The sequence below is a fragment of the Poromitra crassiceps genome, assembly GCF_964638095.1.
Source record: "Poromitra crassiceps genome assembly, chromosome: 25".
Classification (NCBI taxonomy): domain Eukaryota; kingdom Metazoa; phylum Chordata; class Actinopteri; order Beryciformes; family Melamphaidae; genus Poromitra; species Poromitra crassiceps.
Genome location: NC_139649.1, coordinates 12,283,993 through 12,303,410, shown reverse-complemented (window position 1 = coordinate 12,303,410; position 19,418 = coordinate 12,283,993). Strand labels below are relative to the sequence as shown.

At 43.5% G+C, this 19,418-nt stretch overlaps 1 protein-coding gene and 1 pseudogene across 2 annotated transcripts; one reads left to right on the top strand and one right to left on the bottom strand.

Moving 5' to 3' along the window:
- The first annotated feature begins 1,592 nt into the window (after positions 1–1,592).
- Positions 1,593–7,217, top strand: LOC310798553 (mannose-1-phosphate guanylyltransferase catalytic subunit beta-like; annotated as a pseudogene). Its single transcript, XR_014553981.1, has 7 exons — positions 1,593–1,725; positions 2,905–3,120; positions 5,090–5,170; positions 5,859–5,907; positions 6,253–6,392; positions 6,680–6,838; positions 7,153–7,217. The product of XR_014553981.1 is annotated as a mannose-1-phosphate guanylyltransferase catalytic subunit beta-like (transcript).
- A 686-nt stretch (positions 7,218–7,903) lies between these two features.
- On the bottom strand, positions 7,904–18,675 carry prelid3b (PRELI domain containing 3). Its single transcript, XM_083661095.1, has 6 exons — positions 18,577–18,675; positions 16,676–16,844; positions 13,333–13,422; positions 11,714–11,784; positions 11,126–11,228; positions 7,904–10,046 (listed from the first exon to the last, which is right to left on the bottom strand). Exons 1-6 carry the CDS (start codon positions 18,606–18,608, stop codon positions 9,930–9,932), a joined length of 582 nt encoding a protein of 193 aa, XP_083517221.1. The 5' UTR covers positions 18,609–18,675; the 3' UTR covers positions 7,904–9,929.
- Between the last annotated feature and the right edge of the window lie 743 nt (positions 18,676–19,418).

The following is a 19,418-nucleotide window of genomic DNA, read 5'->3' as shown; positions in this document are numbered from 1 at the left end:
TTCATATGACTCAGTCTGTTCATCAAACATGCCTTTCATTAGCTGATGATGCGGTAATCGGCCTCCGTGCTCAACTGAGAGACCCCAGGCCTCGAGGTCACCTGTAGCCGGATTTTAAGCACCAAAATCGGCCTGCATGAGCCAGAAGAGACCCCCCAGCATGGAAGTCACCTCGATGTGGATCAAAGTCGGTCCCCATGAGCCAGGACACACCCACTGGCCTGGAGATCACGTCTAACCAGACAATTATATCATTTAACAGTTTAAGTTTCCGTATACTTCTCTGTCCATTATTTTTTAAACGTGCGAAAAATACGGACTTGTGCAAAATAACGTCACCAACTATCCATATTCTTGGGTACATCATGAGTTTAGCTAGCTAAGTGAGTTCAACACAACCAGCTAACTGCCATTAGTTTCAAACGAGGCTCCGTAACGGCAACGACTGATGGAGCAAAGATGGCTGTTGTGTCGGTGGACTGTCATCAGTACGCCCCGACCGCGTCGCGTCGCCCGGGCGGGGATCGGCTCTAAAATTGCTAAGTTTCCTGTCAGAAAGTTAGCGTTAGCTAAGAATATTGTGGTAACAAACTTAGCCGTTTTCGTTAAATACATCAGCCTCGGCAGGTTTGTGTCTGGTTCTCTAGCGTTACATTAACTAGCTAGAACTGCGAAAGTTAATGTAGCTAACGTTACCTGACTGACATCAAACACCTGTTCATCAAACCCCGTTTGTGTGTCGTTCATTTCAAAACAATACTTGTTTTATGTCACCCCCAAATTGCCGTGAAATGTGTTTCTGCTTACCTGCTTCTTCATGATGAGAGTGAAAATCGATACTGTTCTTCAAGTGAAGAAAGAATTGATGCTCCGTGTGAAGATACCCGAACGTCTGACTTCATAAGAGAAAACCCGTCGAGTGCGGAACGGCAGATCGACAAGAGCCTTTATAGTGCTCAGATTTGAAAAATGCCAATATTTATGATTGGCCCATCAACTCACATCTCGTAGCGAAATCGCGCACACGCCACACGCGCGTGCGTGAGAGCTGAGAGGGGGGTCATCCCTATGTTCCCCGGGTCCTAGTTCCCCGTTTTTCCCAAATGGTGTCCACCCGCTATGCCGACCACCCGCAATGCCGACCTTAGGTTTAGGCGTGGGGGTGGGAGAGGTTAGGTTTTGTTGGCCTCCGTTCACAAGTGATTTTGTCACCCTGCCTGTTTCCGATGAAGGCGTACCAGTACCACCTACTAGTGGCCAGAGCCATGATGGCCCAGAGCTGTGTCACAATGTCAATGTGTCTCCCAGGACCAACTCCCCTAATTCTGTTGCGCCCATGACCTCAGTGAGGACAGACCCCGAGAGTTTTTTTTTTTTTTTTTTTACAAACCATTAAAATATTCAGTGAAATAATTAGATTTAAAGTAGACTAAAATGATAACGTTGTGTCTTGTGTGTAAAAGTCACGTAGAAGTAGAGACGGATAATTTAAACGTATCTGGTAGAAGTCCCTTTTACTTATTTTGGAACTCTTGACAGGAAGTGGCTGTGTCACTCGTGCAGGAAACGGAACACGGATCTGGGTCGAGTGTCAGAAGCGACGTGTCATTCAGTTCAGTACAGTTGATTTCAGTTCACTCAGCTGCTCCAGAGTTCTATTTATATGTCTTTATGATAGTTTCACGTCGTCCAGGTGCAGCCAGAGAGTCTGGCTGTCAACTGTCTGTGAGTTTCCGCCTCTTCTTCCTCAGTCAGCCATAGCACTGTGGGGAACTTTGCTGCAAGTCAGCCTTAGCTTAGCTTAGCTTAGCTAGCCTAGCTGGCATCACTATGTTTATTTGGGTCGGAGCTCAAAGACTTCACGTTACTCTTACCATCAATCTGTTGTGTGTGTGTGTCTGTGGGAGAGACAAGTAAACCACTGGCTAGCTGCATGCTAAAAACACCTGCTCCCATTCATCCGTCAGACAGTAACAGCAGATACTGTTAGTAACCTACAAGACTGTAGTAGACTATCCTAAGACCCTAAAAAGTACCACTAATAAATTGATATGTATATAATAATAATACGTGCAATATAGAATAGTATTTATTCCATCAGTGTAAACATTGATTAAATAGGTTAGATACACACACACACACACACACACACACACACACACACACACACACACACACAAAGACACGTGTTAAGTGGAAATAACTAGTAGATTTCAGAGTAGACTTCAGAAGTCTCCAGCTTTTAGCAGCAACTGCTGCCTTAAAGGATAAGTTCACCCAAAAATCAAAATGCAGTCGTTATCTACTCACCCCCTAGCCCCATAAGTGATGCTACTACTGTACTCCATATACACTCGTACAGTCCTAGCATCACACCCACTTCCATAAGGCAATAGGGGCTGTGAACGGCTGTTCAAAACGCTCTCCCACCCGTCTCCGATGTCCGATTGCAGATCCGAAGATATGATAGTCCTACGGAAGCCAGTAATTTAGCCGGGGCAGTTAAAATGATACTGCTGTCTGTGTGAAACAACCGTTTAAAAGCAGTCTTTCCACAGCCTGTGCTGAATTTACAGCAGGGTGTGTTTGATCTCACTATCATGGTGCGCCGCTTGCACGCAGCGAGCAAACACATGCAGTCACATGGAGACGGCGGCTCAGTCAGTGATCAAATCCAGCGCACCTGGGAAGCAAAACGTCATGAAATACTCCAACTCCCAAGGTTCCTGTTGGCACTAGGAAGCTTCTCCTCTCCTAAATACGGCATATTAGTAGCACTTTTTAGGCTCTTAGGATAGTCTAGGCGTCTTGTAGATAAGCTATCTTAAAAAACAGACATAATGACATTCTTACAGACAGGCAGACAGACTGTGTGTCTCACTGACTCTCCTCTGTCCTGGTCAGCTCCAGGTTGGGCTCCTGTATTGATGACCCGCGGTTGGTCATCCCAGTAACGGTTGGTCATTCCATCCCCGGTTGCTAACGGCAGCAGCATGAAGGCTCTGATCCTGGTGGGCGGGTATGGCACGAGGCTCCGCCCCCTCACACTGAGCGCCCAAACCGCTGGTGGAGTTCTGCAACAAGTCCATCCTGCTGCACCAGGTGGAGGCGCTGGTCACGGTGAGCTCATCGCAATTCGCAACATCACAAACACAATCTATACACAACATCTGGATGGATTCTTTTTGGCTGTGAAGGTGTGAGAGGAAATCAGTTTGATGGTACAGTGACTTCTAATAGACCCCTTATACAGCTTGTCAACATGGAGCTGCGTGCATAGTCATCGTGTAGGCAAAAAGCCCGGAGCCGCTCATTGACACAGACAGAGCTGTGTGAAAGACGCCGCTGTCAGGACTGCTCTGCTCATCTGCGACACACAGTTAGATTTTAGTTTTAAAATGCAGTTCTCGGCTTACTACCACAGCTTATCGCCTAGTGATAAGCAATGTTATGCATCGAAATTAACGTTGGTTAATGGGATACGTCTTACAGACCCATACCATACGCACTGGCGCTGTCAATTCGCCAAGCCTAGAGTGGCCAGCAATACATATATCGTGCATTCCTTTATAACTGGGGATAGCGTAGATAATTATTCTGTAACTTGCAAAGATATATTGTTATGTTGATAATGCACACAACTCAATAATGACATTATGTAACGTTGCTTGGTCGTTCTAACCGAGTGATGTGGCTGAGCAGCCTACAGTTTCAGGCAGCTTACCTGATTATGAAGAGCACTGCATTTCGGGCATTTTTAATGATGTCCTCGTTCCAATCAGTTCAACTCAATAATGACATTTAAGTTAACGTTACTTGGTTGTTAACTAACCGAGCGATGTGGCTGTCACTAGCAGCCTACTACAGCATACCTGATATGAAATGAGCGAGCACTGCAAAGTCGGGCATTTTTAACGATTTCCTCTTTGGGCTTGCAACCAAAGACACCTACGGTTAGCATTAAAAGCAGTATGAGTTGACGGGATTCGGTAAAACTTTAGTCCTTGCTTTGTTGATAGTGTAACAGACTGTTCAGTGTTCAGTGTTGTGTTGTGTTCTATTGCGTGTGTGCGAGGCTGTGTATGTTCCCTCCGGTTGCCGTAGAACAGGATATGTGGGGAGAATAAAGGTGAAGCTGGTTATAACGTTACAGCCTGGCTCTATCGTTTATTATTTTATTAACCAAGTGTGAATAGGCGGACCCGAATACTCTGCTACAATAGCTTTCCGATTCTGGCATCCCACTGTACAACACGAAGACATGTCTTGCTCGAATAGTTTTCGGACCACTGGAAAACTACTTGACAGGGCTGCGCGGAGTCTGTCTTTCTGCCTCCATCTTGCGCATCTGACGCTGTTTGTTGTCATTGTGACGTAGGCGTATAATTGGTCTATAGGGAGAATGGCGGCTCTGGCATTCCCACAGCGCCCTCCGAAGGCCTGTTCCTGCACTATGGATTTTTGGTGGCTGCATCCCGGCTCGGCTTGACAGTGTCAAGGAACTTTTAACACAATTTTCTCCTTATAGCTCCTTCAAATTAAAAGTTTTCCACTGACAAACGGTACAATTTTATTGTGAAGTACGTATAGGAAGTTAAACATGTTTAGCTTGCTAGCTTGATTTTCTCTCACTGAAACAAGTCGAGACAAGAACATTTGGGGATATTTGGAGCACCCCTCCCCCAGCAAACCAGTTATAAACACTGCATAAAGGTAAGCAAATAGAGACTAGAGAGTACAAGCAGAAGCAGTCAAATAAGGCTGATCGGAACGTACAACGTACGTTAGCATCTGTAACTGTGGGACGCAGATTCAATCGTTTATACGTTTATATATAATCATGCATATACCTGTATGTATGTATGTATGTATAGTGTCTATAAGTGTGAGTGAAGTGAAGTAAGTGAAATTAATATTTTGATTGTATTTTTGTTAGCATTTCACTTTTATTCACAATAGTCTTGTCACTCTGTGTGTGTGTGTGTGTGTGTGTGTGTGTGTGTGTGTGTGTGTGTGTGTGTGTGTGTGTGTGTGTGTGTGTGTGTGTGTGTGTGTGTGTGTGTGTGTGTGTGTGCGTGCGTGCGTGCAGGCCGGTGTGGATCACATGGTCCTGGCGGTCAGCTACATGTCGGACCTGCTGGAGAGAGAGATGAGAGTCCAGGAGCAGAGAGTGAGTCACACACATGGCTGCCTGGACAGGCCTGACCACTGAGTGCATTTTGTGTCAAAGCAATGAAAAGTGACTCCCACTTTAGGGCTTGGGCTGTATAAGTATTGTCTTGGCTGAACACATTATTCCAATCAAAGTTAGGAAATTCCCTTTATTTTATTTGACTTTTGTTTATGTCTACAAATGTTAGTTTGTGCTTGAGTTCTTCCCTGACAGTTTTGGTATAGACGGGCCATTGTATTTAAGCAAGCAGTATTCTACAATATAATGACCTGTGTGCAGAATATACTATAGGAAGACATTTATCTTTTCATTATTGTAATGCCACAGAACAGTAAAGAGGATATTAATGTAATGAGTGTGTAGTCCTTCATAGAGCTAGCCTCTATATTTTGCTCTCAAAGTGCACTCAATCTGGCCCCCGGACCCCCCTAGTGTGTGTGAGATCAACCCACCACAATCTCTCCAAATCCTGTGGGAAACACTGTGAGGAAATAATCCACAATGAAAAGAATCGTTAGTTGCAGGCGGACCTGCTTTTATGTGGATGACATTTGCTTTTATTTGAAAGAAAAATAAGGTGATTATTATTATGATATGTAGTATCAGTAGTGCTGATGATTATAATAGGTAGTATTAGTAGTGGAGGTCATGTCCAGACTGATCAGATGAGCTGTTCTCTCCTCAGCTTGGGATCTGTATCTCTCTGTCTCATGAGAAGGAGCCTCTGGGAACAGGTGAGCGTTCAAGGCCTTGCAACTTTTTGAAAATAGACATGAATAGATATGGGTCATTGAAAGTGCTTGAATTTATCTATTTTGTGCAAGAATAGAAAAGTTATTTTGATATTCATTTTACTAAACTATAGTATAGTATACTGTATATACTATACTATACTATACTCACACATTCAAGCCTGAAGCCTCTCTCTCTTTAATAGTTGTCTGTGAGCTTCTGTAGAGTTGCTTGTTCTCATTAGAGGAACCTGCAAGTTTTGTGCGGGAACTTCCTCAGACAATCAAACCATGTTGGTCATTTTCAAAAGTTTGGGGAACACAGCAAGTGTGTGTGTGTGTGTGTAGCCGGTCCCCTGGCGCTGGCCAGATAGCTGCTGACCGTGGACGAGCCGTTCTTCGTCCTGAACTCCGACGTCATCTGTGACTTCCCCTTCACACACATGCTGCAGTTCCACCAGAGCCACGGCAGAGAGGGGACCATCGTGGTGAGAGACAGACAGACAGACTTACAGACGAGGAGAGACAGACTGACAGACAGACAGATGGGGAGAGACAGACATACAGACGAGGAGAGACTGACAGACAGACAGACTTACAGATGAGGAGAGACTGACAGACAGACTTACAGATGAGGAGAGACAGACTGACAGAAAGACAGATGGGGAGAGACAGACAGACATACAGACAATTTTCCTAATATTTATCATCCAGTGATATAAAACAGTGATTAAACTGTGTGCCGGTGGGGTGACGTGTGTGTGTGTGTGTGCAGGTGACGCGGGTGGAGGAGCCCTCTAAGTACGGTGTGGTGGTGTACGAGCCTCGCGCCGGGAGGATCCAGCGCTTCGTGGAGAAGCCTCAGGTCTTCGTCTCCAACAAGATCAACGCCGGCATGTACATCTTCAATCCCAGCATGCTCAGCAGGATCCAGGTACACACACACACACGCACACACGCACACACACACACACACACACACACACACACACACACACACACACACACACACACACACACACACACACACACACAGCACACTATGTAGGCACCTCTGACAAACTGAGGCCCTGTTTACACAGCAACGCTCCCTGCATAAAATGGCAAACCTTTTTAGCGTTAGTGCCTTCCTTTTACACGGGAACGGCGTTCTTGGGGCGTGAAAATGCAAAAAAGTGAAAACATTTACCCAGTGTGGGAGTTTCAAAAGTTACATTCAAATAAAATATTTTATGTTTTTATTTGCAGATTGTGTGAATCAACCAGAGGGGGGGAGAGGAGAGGGACAGAGGGGAACCAGAGGAGAGGAGGAGAGAGGGGAGAGGGAGAGAGGAGAGAGGAGAGGGAGAGAGGGGGAGAGGAGGGGAGGGGGGAGGAGAGGAGAGGGAGAGAGGGGGAGGAGAGAGGAGGGGAAAGAGGGGGAGAGGAGGGGAGGAGAGGAGAGCGCCGCCAGCGGCACCACCCCGCTGGGCACAGACACCCAGGGCAGCCACTCCCACCACCAGGCTGCCACCACCCGCCCTGGCCCTCACCCTGCCCGGGTCCCACACCCCCGGCTGAGACCCTCCTCCAGGCTTAGACAGATATAAAAAGTGAAGTTGATGCATGTGTATGAATTACTTTCCAAAGCCTTTGCATCAAGGCAAGACGTGGCTACTTTAAAGAATCTAAAGTTAAAATCTAAGACAGTTTTGATTTTTTTTTGTCAATTTGTGTTATTTCAGTTTTATATCTTTAGTATTATTCTAAAATGTTAAAAATAAAGAAAAATGTGTTGTCAAAACTTTTGACTGGATATTTATTAAACCACATAAACGCAGATCATTTGGCCTTGCTTTGACAGTGTGATGGTCTGTTGTTTGTCTGTAGGTCAGTGTGATGGTCTGTTGTCTGTCTGTAAGTCAGTGTGACGGTCTATTGCGATTTGTTTTTCTCCTTCTCCCAAATGACAGGACAACATCAAATCTGAACCCTTGAACTGTTTTTATTATTCCATTTTAATATTAAAATGGGAAGACATCATCATTTGGCCACAGTGTGGCAGTATGTGTCTTTCTGCATTGCATCTGCTCAGACACACTGGTGGAGCCTGTTCAGGGCCAACAGTAGAAGAATGTGTTTGTTTCTGGGCTCTACAGGTAGCCTAGGTGTGTGTATCAGGGCTGTGGTGAAAACGATGATGCCGCTATTCCGAAAATCCTCCCGGGATCAAAAACCAAAAACATTTGGGTACTGGAATGTGTACATTTCAGTTGCAGTGCCACCTCAGCTGTCCATCCCTCACTCTACAAGCTTCCATCTTTCCACAGACCTTCAACATAATATTTTTGGCAGAATTATTATTATATATATAATATATTATATATATATATATATATAAACAAAACAAGTGTCGGACATGTCAAGGCTTTACGTGCCACTAGAGGTAGCCCACCGTTTTGCTACTTCAGAATAGTATACCACAACTAAATTATTAAATAAATATTGCCTGATAAATATTGCACAAGTATTTCTATAACAAGCTAAACAGAACGGGCACATTGAATTCCAAAACAGATCAAACTGTTTTCCATTTCAACAACAAGAGTTGTTACATTCTGAGGTACAACTTGGGGGAATCAGGAGCATGTCTTCAAATCATCTTTCCACTGTGCATTCAAATCTCTAACTGCCACGGTGCATTCTCAGGCTGGTGAGATGGTCTCCTTCTAGAGGCAACCAAAACTTGTAACAAAGCATGTGACAGCCCCTTTCTCAAGGGTTAATCCAAGACGCATTTCACTCCCTTGAAACCATTCATTTCGCTAAATAAATACTCCCGTTGCAGGTAATAGTATATTATGAAAATAAACTTCCAGCATCACTACGCTGCTGCTGTAATGTCCTTTTTTTCTTTTTCAAAGGGAAAACTGTCTTAAATGCATGTTGTAACTCCATTTCATCCATCAAACGGTAATACCCGTAGATTTACAAATGATCAGCTCCCCCAGCGTGTTTAGCATCTTCGTTTTTTCAATTTTTTCAATTAAAAATATTTGATGCAAGCTGATTCCAATGCAACGGTCAATCAGTATTCTTGTGTACTGTTAAACCTTAGTTAGTGGGTTAGTTCTTGAAGTTTGCCTCTAAACCAAATTGAAGAACATGTGAGTTATACCAACACTGCATTTGAGACCGTCCCCTAAATTACTTCTTCAAAACAAAAACATGGCATGTACCTTGATCCCTTACAGATAAACAACAGTATCACTTACTAAATTACATCATAACAAAATACAGTAGTTATATTCAGGCTTGGATAGGATGCCTGGTACAGTGTTTGTTATTACTGAGGTTGTGAAGGAAAACATTTTTAAGAAGACGGTTCTTACACAAACATTTCATGAACATATACTGTCCACGGTTGTGTTAACCCTACCTTTTATTCTGAAAGCCGAGAACACTTCTGTGTACTCTGCACGTGTAGTGCACTTGACCCTGCCTCAGTGAGGTAGAGTGTTTCCTGCCATCAAAGCTCAACCAGGTTATTCCTCGTAACCTCGTCACTGTAAACCCACAGGGTTTATGCCAGAAGAGGCCTACTGGCAGTTTAAGGTATTGCACCAGATGGAAACATCGCTGGCAAAGGTATTTTTACAAGACTATAGAAAGAGTCATGTGTCTACTTTGGCACCTTTTCCATGTACTTCACCTGATGCCTCTGCTGGCCTCTCCTGCAAGTTTCCAAATATACAGAACCTCAGTGGCACAGGCCCCCCGAGCGTACCACCCACCTCTCCCCAAGTCTCTCAGTGCAGTCCTGCCAGGCAGCCTCCCCTGAAACCTCTCCCCAGAATTCCTTTATGTTGCAGTCTGCTGCAAGAGATATATATCTAATGTAGACAATAGCTTATACCAGATGGATAAATCTGTACCCTCAAGCAGTAAAAAAGAAAAACGGCACAAGAGCATCACAAAGGGAGGCTGGTTGTACTGGCGCGGGCGGGGTTTCCAGACTCTGCTGAGGATGAGCAGAGAGGGAGATGTCATTTCTCGGTGACCGCAGCAGCCATGGGTGTGCGCATGGTCCCGCAGGCTGTAGCTGCCAGTTCCTCTATTTCCGCATTCAGTCGCCTGATCACCCACTCCATCGCTTCGCGCCCCTGACGAAGAGCAAACACAAAGCATTAGTCTATATAAATAGAATTCAATAAGTTGAATAGTGAAGAAGGCTAGCTCTGTCCCGGGCTGCCCTCTGGATTCCACAAAGGAGGTGGGTGAGAGGAGGATGTTAGCCAAGCTGACGTCAATGAGCGGCTCCTCTCACCCCCTGCGTGAGACTTGTGGGCTCTTTCAGTGACAGCCTGATACACCCACGGTGTAATAAGGAGCGCTACTTCAGGCTATATGCTATACTTGTTAACACTAGGGGTGCACCGATCACGTTTTTTTGCCACCGATCACCGATTGCCTATGGGAAATATCTGCCCAACCGATCATCGACCGATCACCGATTACCGATCACTGATCACCGATATATAAACTCCTCAAAGAAAGTTTGGAAACGTTATTTTAGGTCGATTATCTCTCCCCTTTAATAATACCAATTGGCATTGTATTTTATATCGTTGGAAAGCCTGATTAGTGATAGGGCTTTTTTGTATTAAAAAAAATAAATATATATATATATATATATATATATATATATATATATATATATATATATATATATATATATATATATATATACAGTATATATAAAAATGGCCGATCGCATATTTGAGGTCAAAATCGGCCGATACAGATTGCTTGCCGATCGATCGGTGCACCCCTAGTTAACACCCAATAGCACAAAATAATGTAGCTCTGTTGTTGGGGTCTCTATTATACTATTACTATTGCAATCACTCACCACTCGCTGCTAGCTACTTTGCTACTATGTTATCTCAGGGATATATTCTATCATATTTATTCATCTTATACTGTGCCATGTATAGCGCATTATACCATGGTCTGGGTGAATACTCGTTTCTGACGATCAAATGTACATGATCAAATGTAGTTTCATGCTTTGCCATATGGGGAACTATCAGAAACAGGCCCACTAATATTTGTGGGTCCCCGAGCCGTAGTTTTTAAAGAAACACAACCATAAGGGATCTCTCACCTTCCCAGCGTTAGTAGAGATGGTGTTGGCCATGACTCTAGTTTTAAAGAAACACAACCATAAGGGATCTCTCACCTTCCCAGCGTTAGTAGAGATGGTGTTGGCCATGACTCCCTCCAGGTAACTGCTGAGACTGACGCCTTTTACAGAGATGATGGCCTCCTGGGTCAGAATTGTTCTAGAACAAAGGAATCCAGAGTCACAAGCTGCCTTAAAACACCCCCGTCAGGCCTGATCGCTCCTTCGAAATGCACTGGGTAGGGCTGCTCGATTATGGCAGAAATCATAATCACGATTATTTCGACTGATATTGAGATCACGATTATTTAACGTGATTACTACGTGTCTTTTTAATACTGGATGTCTTTGAACTTTAAATATAAGTTAGGGGAAAAACAAGGAAATGAATGACAATTAAATGATTATTTTTAGATAAATAAATAGGCTAACTAAAATAAATAATATATAGAAATAATAATAATTGTTTTATCTCAATTATCTTGTTTTCATAATTGTGGGAATCCAACATTGTAATTGAGATTAAAATCCGATTAATTGAGCAGCCCTAGTACTGGGTACTGAACTGTATTTGACAGTCAAATGGGAAAGGACATGATCCATCTGTGTCATTTTCTAAATGCTAAATGCAACGTAAAGACGTACTTCTCTGGGTCCTCGGGGTGTGGTTTGTATGTTAACTTCTCGTCCACAGACACCATGTTTGTGAAGGTGATCTAAAGGAGACAAATTATAGAGAGACAATAACATTACAAAATGTTGCAGTTGTGTGACTTAGCGTAGCGTTATGGAATGTTCACCGATTATGAAAACAGACTACTCGTGGAACAAGCAAGGCGTCATTCCAGAAATGTTTGACAGGTTCCCACACTGCACTGTACTGTACTGTAGCCTTTTGTCCCTCTCTGGGACAAAAGGCTAAAGTGGAGGCAGACAGCGTATGGATGTTTGTGGCCAGCACATCCTGAACACAACATGCTTTGGAAACGGTTGTAATGCTGTGATAAGAACGTGTACCGGCTTACACACAAAAGTAGTGTATATCAGTGATACTCAAACCCGCGGCTCATTTATGGGTAGTTGTGGCTCTTTTAAGTCCTATACTTAAATAAATAAATAAATAAAAATAAAATAAAGGGAGGAAAGGGACTTTTTTGGGGGATTGTGACTCTTGCAAAGATTGTTTTTTGTGTGTGGTCCCAACTGAGTCCCAAGGTGCGACTAAAAAAACTCAAAGGTGAACTCTCAGGTTGAAAATGTTAAAGAACACCTGTGGTATAAGATACTGGGTTACAGTTACATGCAAGACACTCTGCCCACATTCTTACTCAACGCTGCTAATGCCAGGATCAGAGCACTCCTATGTTTGTCTTTCACGATGGTCACCACGTCAGACTAGGCAATCATACCGCCATACTGTACATTCTTGCCATGTCTTTGGCCCGGGAGAGTGGCAACACTACAAGTCTGACCTCGACCACGCAAACAAGTTGGGAATGACATGCATGATGCCACAAGTCAATTTTCTCATGCAGTGAGATACAAATTCATAACTGATAACCTCACATAGCAAAAAGAGGACCGACAGTGCTGACAAGACAGACAGCACAGCGCAACAGCAGCACTCTGTAGCTGCAGAAAGAGAGAAATATAGGCTCCATCTGGGCCCTTCTTGAACTAACTTCTTTCTCTCTCTTAAAAACAAACCAAAAAAAAATTACTTTACCACTATTCCTTCAGAGGTTGTAGTTGTCATAGACTGTGTTGCATAGTTGATTGCTCTATTGCTGACAAAAATGTGTTATTGTAAGTCGCTTTGGATAAAAGCGTCTGCCAAATGACGTAATGTAATGTAATGTATAGGCTAGCTACAAAATATATTATATTGTAGGGTAATTTTGTCCATGCTCAGTCAGCGGCTCTTTGCAGCAGTACAGCATCTCTCCTCTTATGCAGGCAGGTCAGGAGTGAGTGAGTTACTATGGTTTACGGGGATGCTCATGATTCTGCCCCAGCTGAAATCAAACAGGAGTGAGTGAGTTACTATGGTTACGGGGATGCTCATGCTGAAATCAGAAACCCGAAGCTAGAAATGTGTCGGGAACGACCAAATAATAGGCAATAATTAATATCTGGCTGAATTTGTGTAGTCTGATCCCGGGATCATTGACACAATGGCTGAAACTTTAAGTCTGTAAACCATGAGACACCCTACATCCACGTTCGACCACAGGTGAGCAGATACCATCATCAAAAGTACTCACATTTGAGGATTGAAGTTCAAAAGTCTTCTTCTTAGGATCCACAACAGACTGCTCCTGGATGTATGTGCATGTTCTTGAGTTACCAATGATCTAAAAGAGTCAAAGACAGAGACGCAAGTTACTTCAACTGAGATAATAGCTGTTATGGAATGGGGATAGTGCCAGGCCGCTAGCAGAAATTTTATTTTTAATTGTATATATTTTAACCTCACCCATTCATACTGAACCCTTGAATTTAGAGAAACAAATTTGCAGAATAAATGAATTAAAAAAAAATTGTAAGGCACAATTTTAAATTGAACACAATGACGTCAAATTGAACACAATGACGTCAAATTGAACGTGATATTATGGAATTTAACTTTTAGCTACATTAAAAAAAAATCCCAATTCACATTGAGTTTCTTACTTCAGATTTAGCTTCCTGAGACACAAGGGACTTGCCTTGAGTGTTGACTGGAAGGTAGCAGCCACACACTGCTAACAGTGGGCCAACAGCACTTCACATAGTCAATCACAATCGCCACTGTGGTTCATCACCTCTACAGGCAGTGATCTTATTCTACCTACTTGATGAAAGTTGTTTAGTGAACATTTGACAAATTTGACAAATCAAACTAAGATTGACTGTTGTCTAAAAGTGTGAAGTTGTGAACATTGTGGACTACTGAGCTGCTAGCTGCTGGCTATAGTGGCTAATGGATATCTAAATGCTGGGCAGCTGGATGCAAGAATAAAGTGATTTATTTTTTTCTTCAAAAAAAAATCCTTGGTCAAGGAGATGAACATGGCTAAGTGAAGAGTGGGGCGGGTTCACTGTTGGCAGCCTTGGAGCAGGCGACTGCCTTCCTCATTTATTCAACAAAGCCTATTTTTAATATACAATTGTTCAATAGGAGAACGGCAAATTCAAATGTATGTAATTCAAATACAACCTCTGCTTGCATTCATGTCTTTCCATTTGGCTGGCAAGTGGCAACGTATTTATCTCCAAGTGTGAGGCCAAGTGTGCTTCAATACAGACTGCAAGTGAATGAACGTGGAATATAATCTCACATGAAGGGTATAGCGCTGATTTCATGTTAGATGTAAATGAGCAATGAATGATTCATGTAATCATCTGTTGTTGCGTCTCAAACTTACATAACAAAAACACTGATTTGGGGTCACAATTATCAGGTGATAGATTAACTAAGTATTTTACTTAAACCTAACCTCAGATAAGCACTTATACTCTACTTAAGACAGACACAGGTCCTCCGCTCCAGCTTCTACACATACGCTAAGGCAGTGGTTCTCAAACTTTTTAGGCTTCAGTACCCCCTTCCCCTGATTTCTGAATCTAAGTACCCCCTTTACCCGACTACAGCATTTTGCTTAGAAAACGGCAAGAGAAAACTCTAGCATACGATGCAATTAATGAATGCTAACCTACCTATTGAAGAATATAAAATGGAGTGAAAGAGTTGCAAATTGCAATTAGTGCCACCGGAGCAGATTTATTTGAATGTTTCATTCATTTTAATCATGATTTATTCTTAAATGTTTTCCATTTTCCCCTTTCTCTCAAGTACCCCCTGTAGTACCTCCACGTACCCCTAGGGGTAGGCGTACCCCAGTTTGTGAACCACTAGGCTAAGGCTTAAGTGACTTGAGACAATCTGATCAAGGGCTTAGCTAATATGCTATCAATCAGTGGGCTAGTTGGGTGTCACAGACTGTTGGATTTAGAAGAATTCTTCATAGAAGGCATCTGACCACATCGGCCAACTTTCACCCAGAGATCTAAGCCAAAGGTCAGTGGCGAAAGATTAAAGAACACCAACTGATTGACTTATGTTTGCACAGGTTGGAACATGACAGTTAGTGGTAGTAGCAGATTCTTCAACTCCGGTTGCATTTGCCACCATCGTGAGTTCAGAAAAGCAACGGAAAATACCAACGCAAAACAACATGTTTCAGAGATGTCGCCGTGCATTCCAGATGAATTTATTGCTTTGAAGATTGACCGTAAAATGATCTTCACACACACTAATAATAAAACTGGAACCACAGTTTAACTGAGGTCAGTGTACTCGATGTGCAGCCAAGCGTAGTACCAATACTGCCCGTCCCATTTGGCGGCGGTCCAAACAAAGTGAGCCCTCGGTAGCTAGCTAGCTAACACCGTGATGGAAAGTTACATCACATGCCCGTTAAAAGGTTAGAGAGCCTTGCGATGACACCAATCAGCACTGAATCTTGTACAATGTGTGACAAGGCAGACAGGCATCGACTCGCCCTGGGCCAACAACAACCAGGCCTGCTGTGCTGCTGGACAGAAATAGCCTTGAGAGTTAAGGTCATCAATGGCTGGAGAGCGTTAGCCGACCTTGCTTACTCAACTGACTCTCTGTGGCGGCTACAACTGCGTTCCTGCGTGTTGCTTTGGATGATGTGACCTTATCAGGTTTCCTTTTATTATCTCATGTTTATCAGACTGATATATTGCTAAAGTTATACTGTTTTGATTGGACAATAAAAAGAGGCAGCAGCAAGTCTCTTTTGTGACCTCTTCACAGATACAGATCTTGTGTTTCTCTAACGAGGGCACTTACTGCCGCGACTAGTTTGTGGATAAGCACACTTGTTTTTCCCACCTGCATGTCCTAACTTAACCTGACGCTGCCAGATGGACGGTATAGCTCCACATACGTTTCACTAAACCAGTCGATCTGGGAATGCAGTAACCAGACCCGCTGACGGAGGCGGGCACTTTTTCCAAGCTACTTGGCAGGTGATTGGATGACCCATCTGTCTATCACCGCTGGTGGGTGTTAACTTCAACCAATCAGATCGCCGAAGGTGCCTGTGCCTGATCTCCGTGGTATTCATTGATTGAGTCCTCACCGTCGTAAAGTCACCTTTCGAAGCATGAAGTTAGATTATAACGAACTAGTTGTGTGGCTTAGCCTTCCCAAATGTTGAGGGTCGTTTTTTAGAATTTAATACATAGAATTGGGAACGTTACATTAAATTTCACTCAGACTGCCTGTCACTTCCGCGGCGGCAGCCATGTTGACGAGTGAAAAGAACTACAAAGACCATGTATCCACTACTTGCCCAGACGAGCCTGAGCCCGCCTAAGGCTGCCGCTGATTCATCGGGCCGGCATGGTTCGGCCAATCATCTTAACTGCCTGTGCATGACAAGATGGATTACGTCGAGAGAATCTCTTTTGATCTCGCGAGGTTATCCATCTTGCAAGCAAGGTTACAACAATGCTGATCCAAGTGTTGAACTATGATGTTGGATGGTAGACAAATACTAGGTAACTAAATTGCAACCAAGCTTTGACACTCACTGATTTCACTATAGATGGAAGGCCCCACTCTGTGCTGAGCAGTCTTTTGCTGTGGAGACATCCCTGTTTGTCTATGGCCCTGTCCAAAACATCCACTCCAAACACACTGGGGTTCATGGGGTTAGGGTACTTCTGCATAGCGGCCTGGGTCACCGTCTCCCAAGGATGGCTGTGGAGGGGAGAGACACACAAAGAAAGACATGAATGTAATGCTTGTATTATCTTATTACCCTTAACCATAGCTACTAACTCTCACTCTTTAAGAGTGAGACTCACTCCACTGACCCTCTTCTCACTCACAAACCACACCTCCTATTTCTCACTCCAAATTTCTCTTCTGGGTCCTAAGATGAAAAAGGAACTCTCTGAAAACAGGGTTGCTGTTTCGTGACGTTAGGTGGTAGCCTATAGAAATGCAGGAAATTGGTTTTAAATTAGTTATTTTAATTATTTATTTTCTGGGGGAGGACTCCCAGACCCCCCCCCCACCAATCATGTATCTTTCCAAGTTTGCTCGCTCACTTTAAAACATAGTCAGGTATCTGTATTAAGATGAACATTTATTCAGGTATTATTTCTATTTGGGTAGACCTGAGGAACTAAAGTGGGGAGTGTCAGATGATGGGAAGGACTTGTTGAGGAGCATAGATCTTTCTTATCCTGTGTTTTGAAGAAAAATGTGTAATATCTGGAGTATCAAAAAATGCTACCCAATATAAACAAAAATTAACAAAAAGAAAAGGTCTTGTGGAAAAAGATGTTGGTTCATAATGGCTGAGAAAGGTCTAGTGGGGTAATTTACCATGAATAATGCTCATTTTCATATTTCATATTGTGAACAAAAATAGGTGTCGTCTCCCAGCTGAAGTCAAAGTTGACAGCCCTGTCCTTAACATAAATTGCCTGACGTGACCACATTGACAACTGTTAATTCGAGGGATTAATTAATTATTTGTGAGGATGATGGATTTTAGAAGTAGATGCTTTGAAACACTTTAAGGAAAGGCGCCAAACAAAGGTACCGATGATGCTCTTCCGGGTAATGAGAATAGATGGTTGCCATGGAGACACGTGAACGCGCTCGGTTGACACTGACGCACAAGCAAGACAAAAAAAAATGTAGGGGAAAGGTTGCCCGCTCGCGCATTTCCGAAATGCAGGGTGGCAGGGGAGTAAATGGGTTGGGTTTTTGCATGAGCGATCATTGGTTGGGTTTAGGCACGAGGAGTGATGATTGGTTAAGGTTAGGTAAAATATCATACTAAGCCAATCGGAGGCGGAGTAGGGCGGGTCATTCTTCTACCATCCTAGCTCGCCAGCAGGACAGATTATGCAATTTGGCAGCGTTTTTCTGCAACCAGTGACTGACAGCCATGGTTGGATTCTAGGTACTTCATACACACGTACTGTTAGAATTTATAATTGTGTTTTTGTACATTTTGAACATTCTACTAATTATAATATCAATAGTTAATCAAAAAACAATCACCGACAGACGTTGCGGAGTAAAACAGAAATCGGACACGGCACAAACTATCTTAGCTACTACACACTAGCCCGTGACACACAACTATAAAAAGGTTCCCTTTCTGTAGTTGCGTATCACGGCTACTACTACAATACAATAGCTACTGCTAGTTAGCTACTAAACCGCACTATACCACAACCACGTTACTCGTAGCTTTTGCTGGTTATTAAATGCTATTCTATGGCTTAATATTTTCGCTATCATAACCCTCTGAATGCTGTGTTAGTCGTCCCCTTAGAAACGAAGCCAACACAACTACAAAGGTTCCCTTTCTGTAGTTGTGTGTCACGGCTATGTCAAACCCAGACAAGAAGCATTGACAGCCCTACACAAAACCGCTATCGCTACACTGCGAGATGAAGAAATGACTCACTTGAATATGTGCTCTGATGTCCAGATCTTCATGGCTTGGCCGTGTGTCAGTACTCGCTGAAGTGAGAGCGGTGGATAAGCCGGTAGGTAGGCAGCACAGTCACACTGACCGAAGGAGTGAACCACGGTGAAAGCCAACGCAAAGCCCCTCCCACTTTACCGGTGTCATGCCGAGTTTTGCACCCCCGCCGATAATTGCATCCCCACCTTCCGGGAGCATACTGTAATGATTTATACGGAAACTTAACTGTTTAAAATGATATAATTGTCTGGGTAGACGTGATCTCCAAGCCAGGGGGTCTGTCCTGGCTCATGGAGACCGACTTTGATGCATTAGATTCGCGTGGAGGTGACTTCCATGCTTGGGGCTCTCTTCTGGCTCATGGAAGCCGACTTTGGTGCTTAAAATCCGGGTACAGAGGACCTCGAGACCTGGGGATCTCTCCTGGCTTTATGGAGGGGGGTGCAAATCTCTGCAGTTTGTACCTGCCGAGATTTGCATCCCTGTTTTTAAGTTAAAACAGTCCCAAAATATGGTGGGGGTGCAATTCTCGGCGGGGGTGCAAAACTCGGCATGACACCGGCAGTCACATGATGAGTTGTAATGCGCACTTCCGCCGCAGCAACAGAAAAGAAGAACTTGACCTCAAATGAGGATAATTGATGGATAACAGACTGAGCTGAGGCTACACAGTAAATAATATTTGAGCAGTCAGATCAAATGAGCAATGAAAGCCATACCAGATGGTTATTTCCTAAACACATTTTGTGGAATCTGTCTTTATTCCCATTTGGAATGGCATTTAAGGACATTTAACCTTTTGATGTTATGTTACACAACCC

Excerpts from the sequence above, each read along its gene's own strand:
- prelid3b (XM_083661095.1), bottom strand. The coding sequence starts at position 18,608 with ATGAAGATCTGGACATCAGAGCACATATTCAA. Across the intron at positions 13,423-16,675 it reads TTCCATCTATAGTGAAATCA|ATCATTGGTAACTCAAGAAC; the intron begins GTGAGTGTCAAA and ends TGACTCTTTTAG. Across the intron at positions 11,785-13,332 it reads TTGAACTTCAATCCTCAAAT|ATCACCTTCACAAACATGGT; the intron begins GTGAGTACTTTT and ends TGTCTCCTTTAG.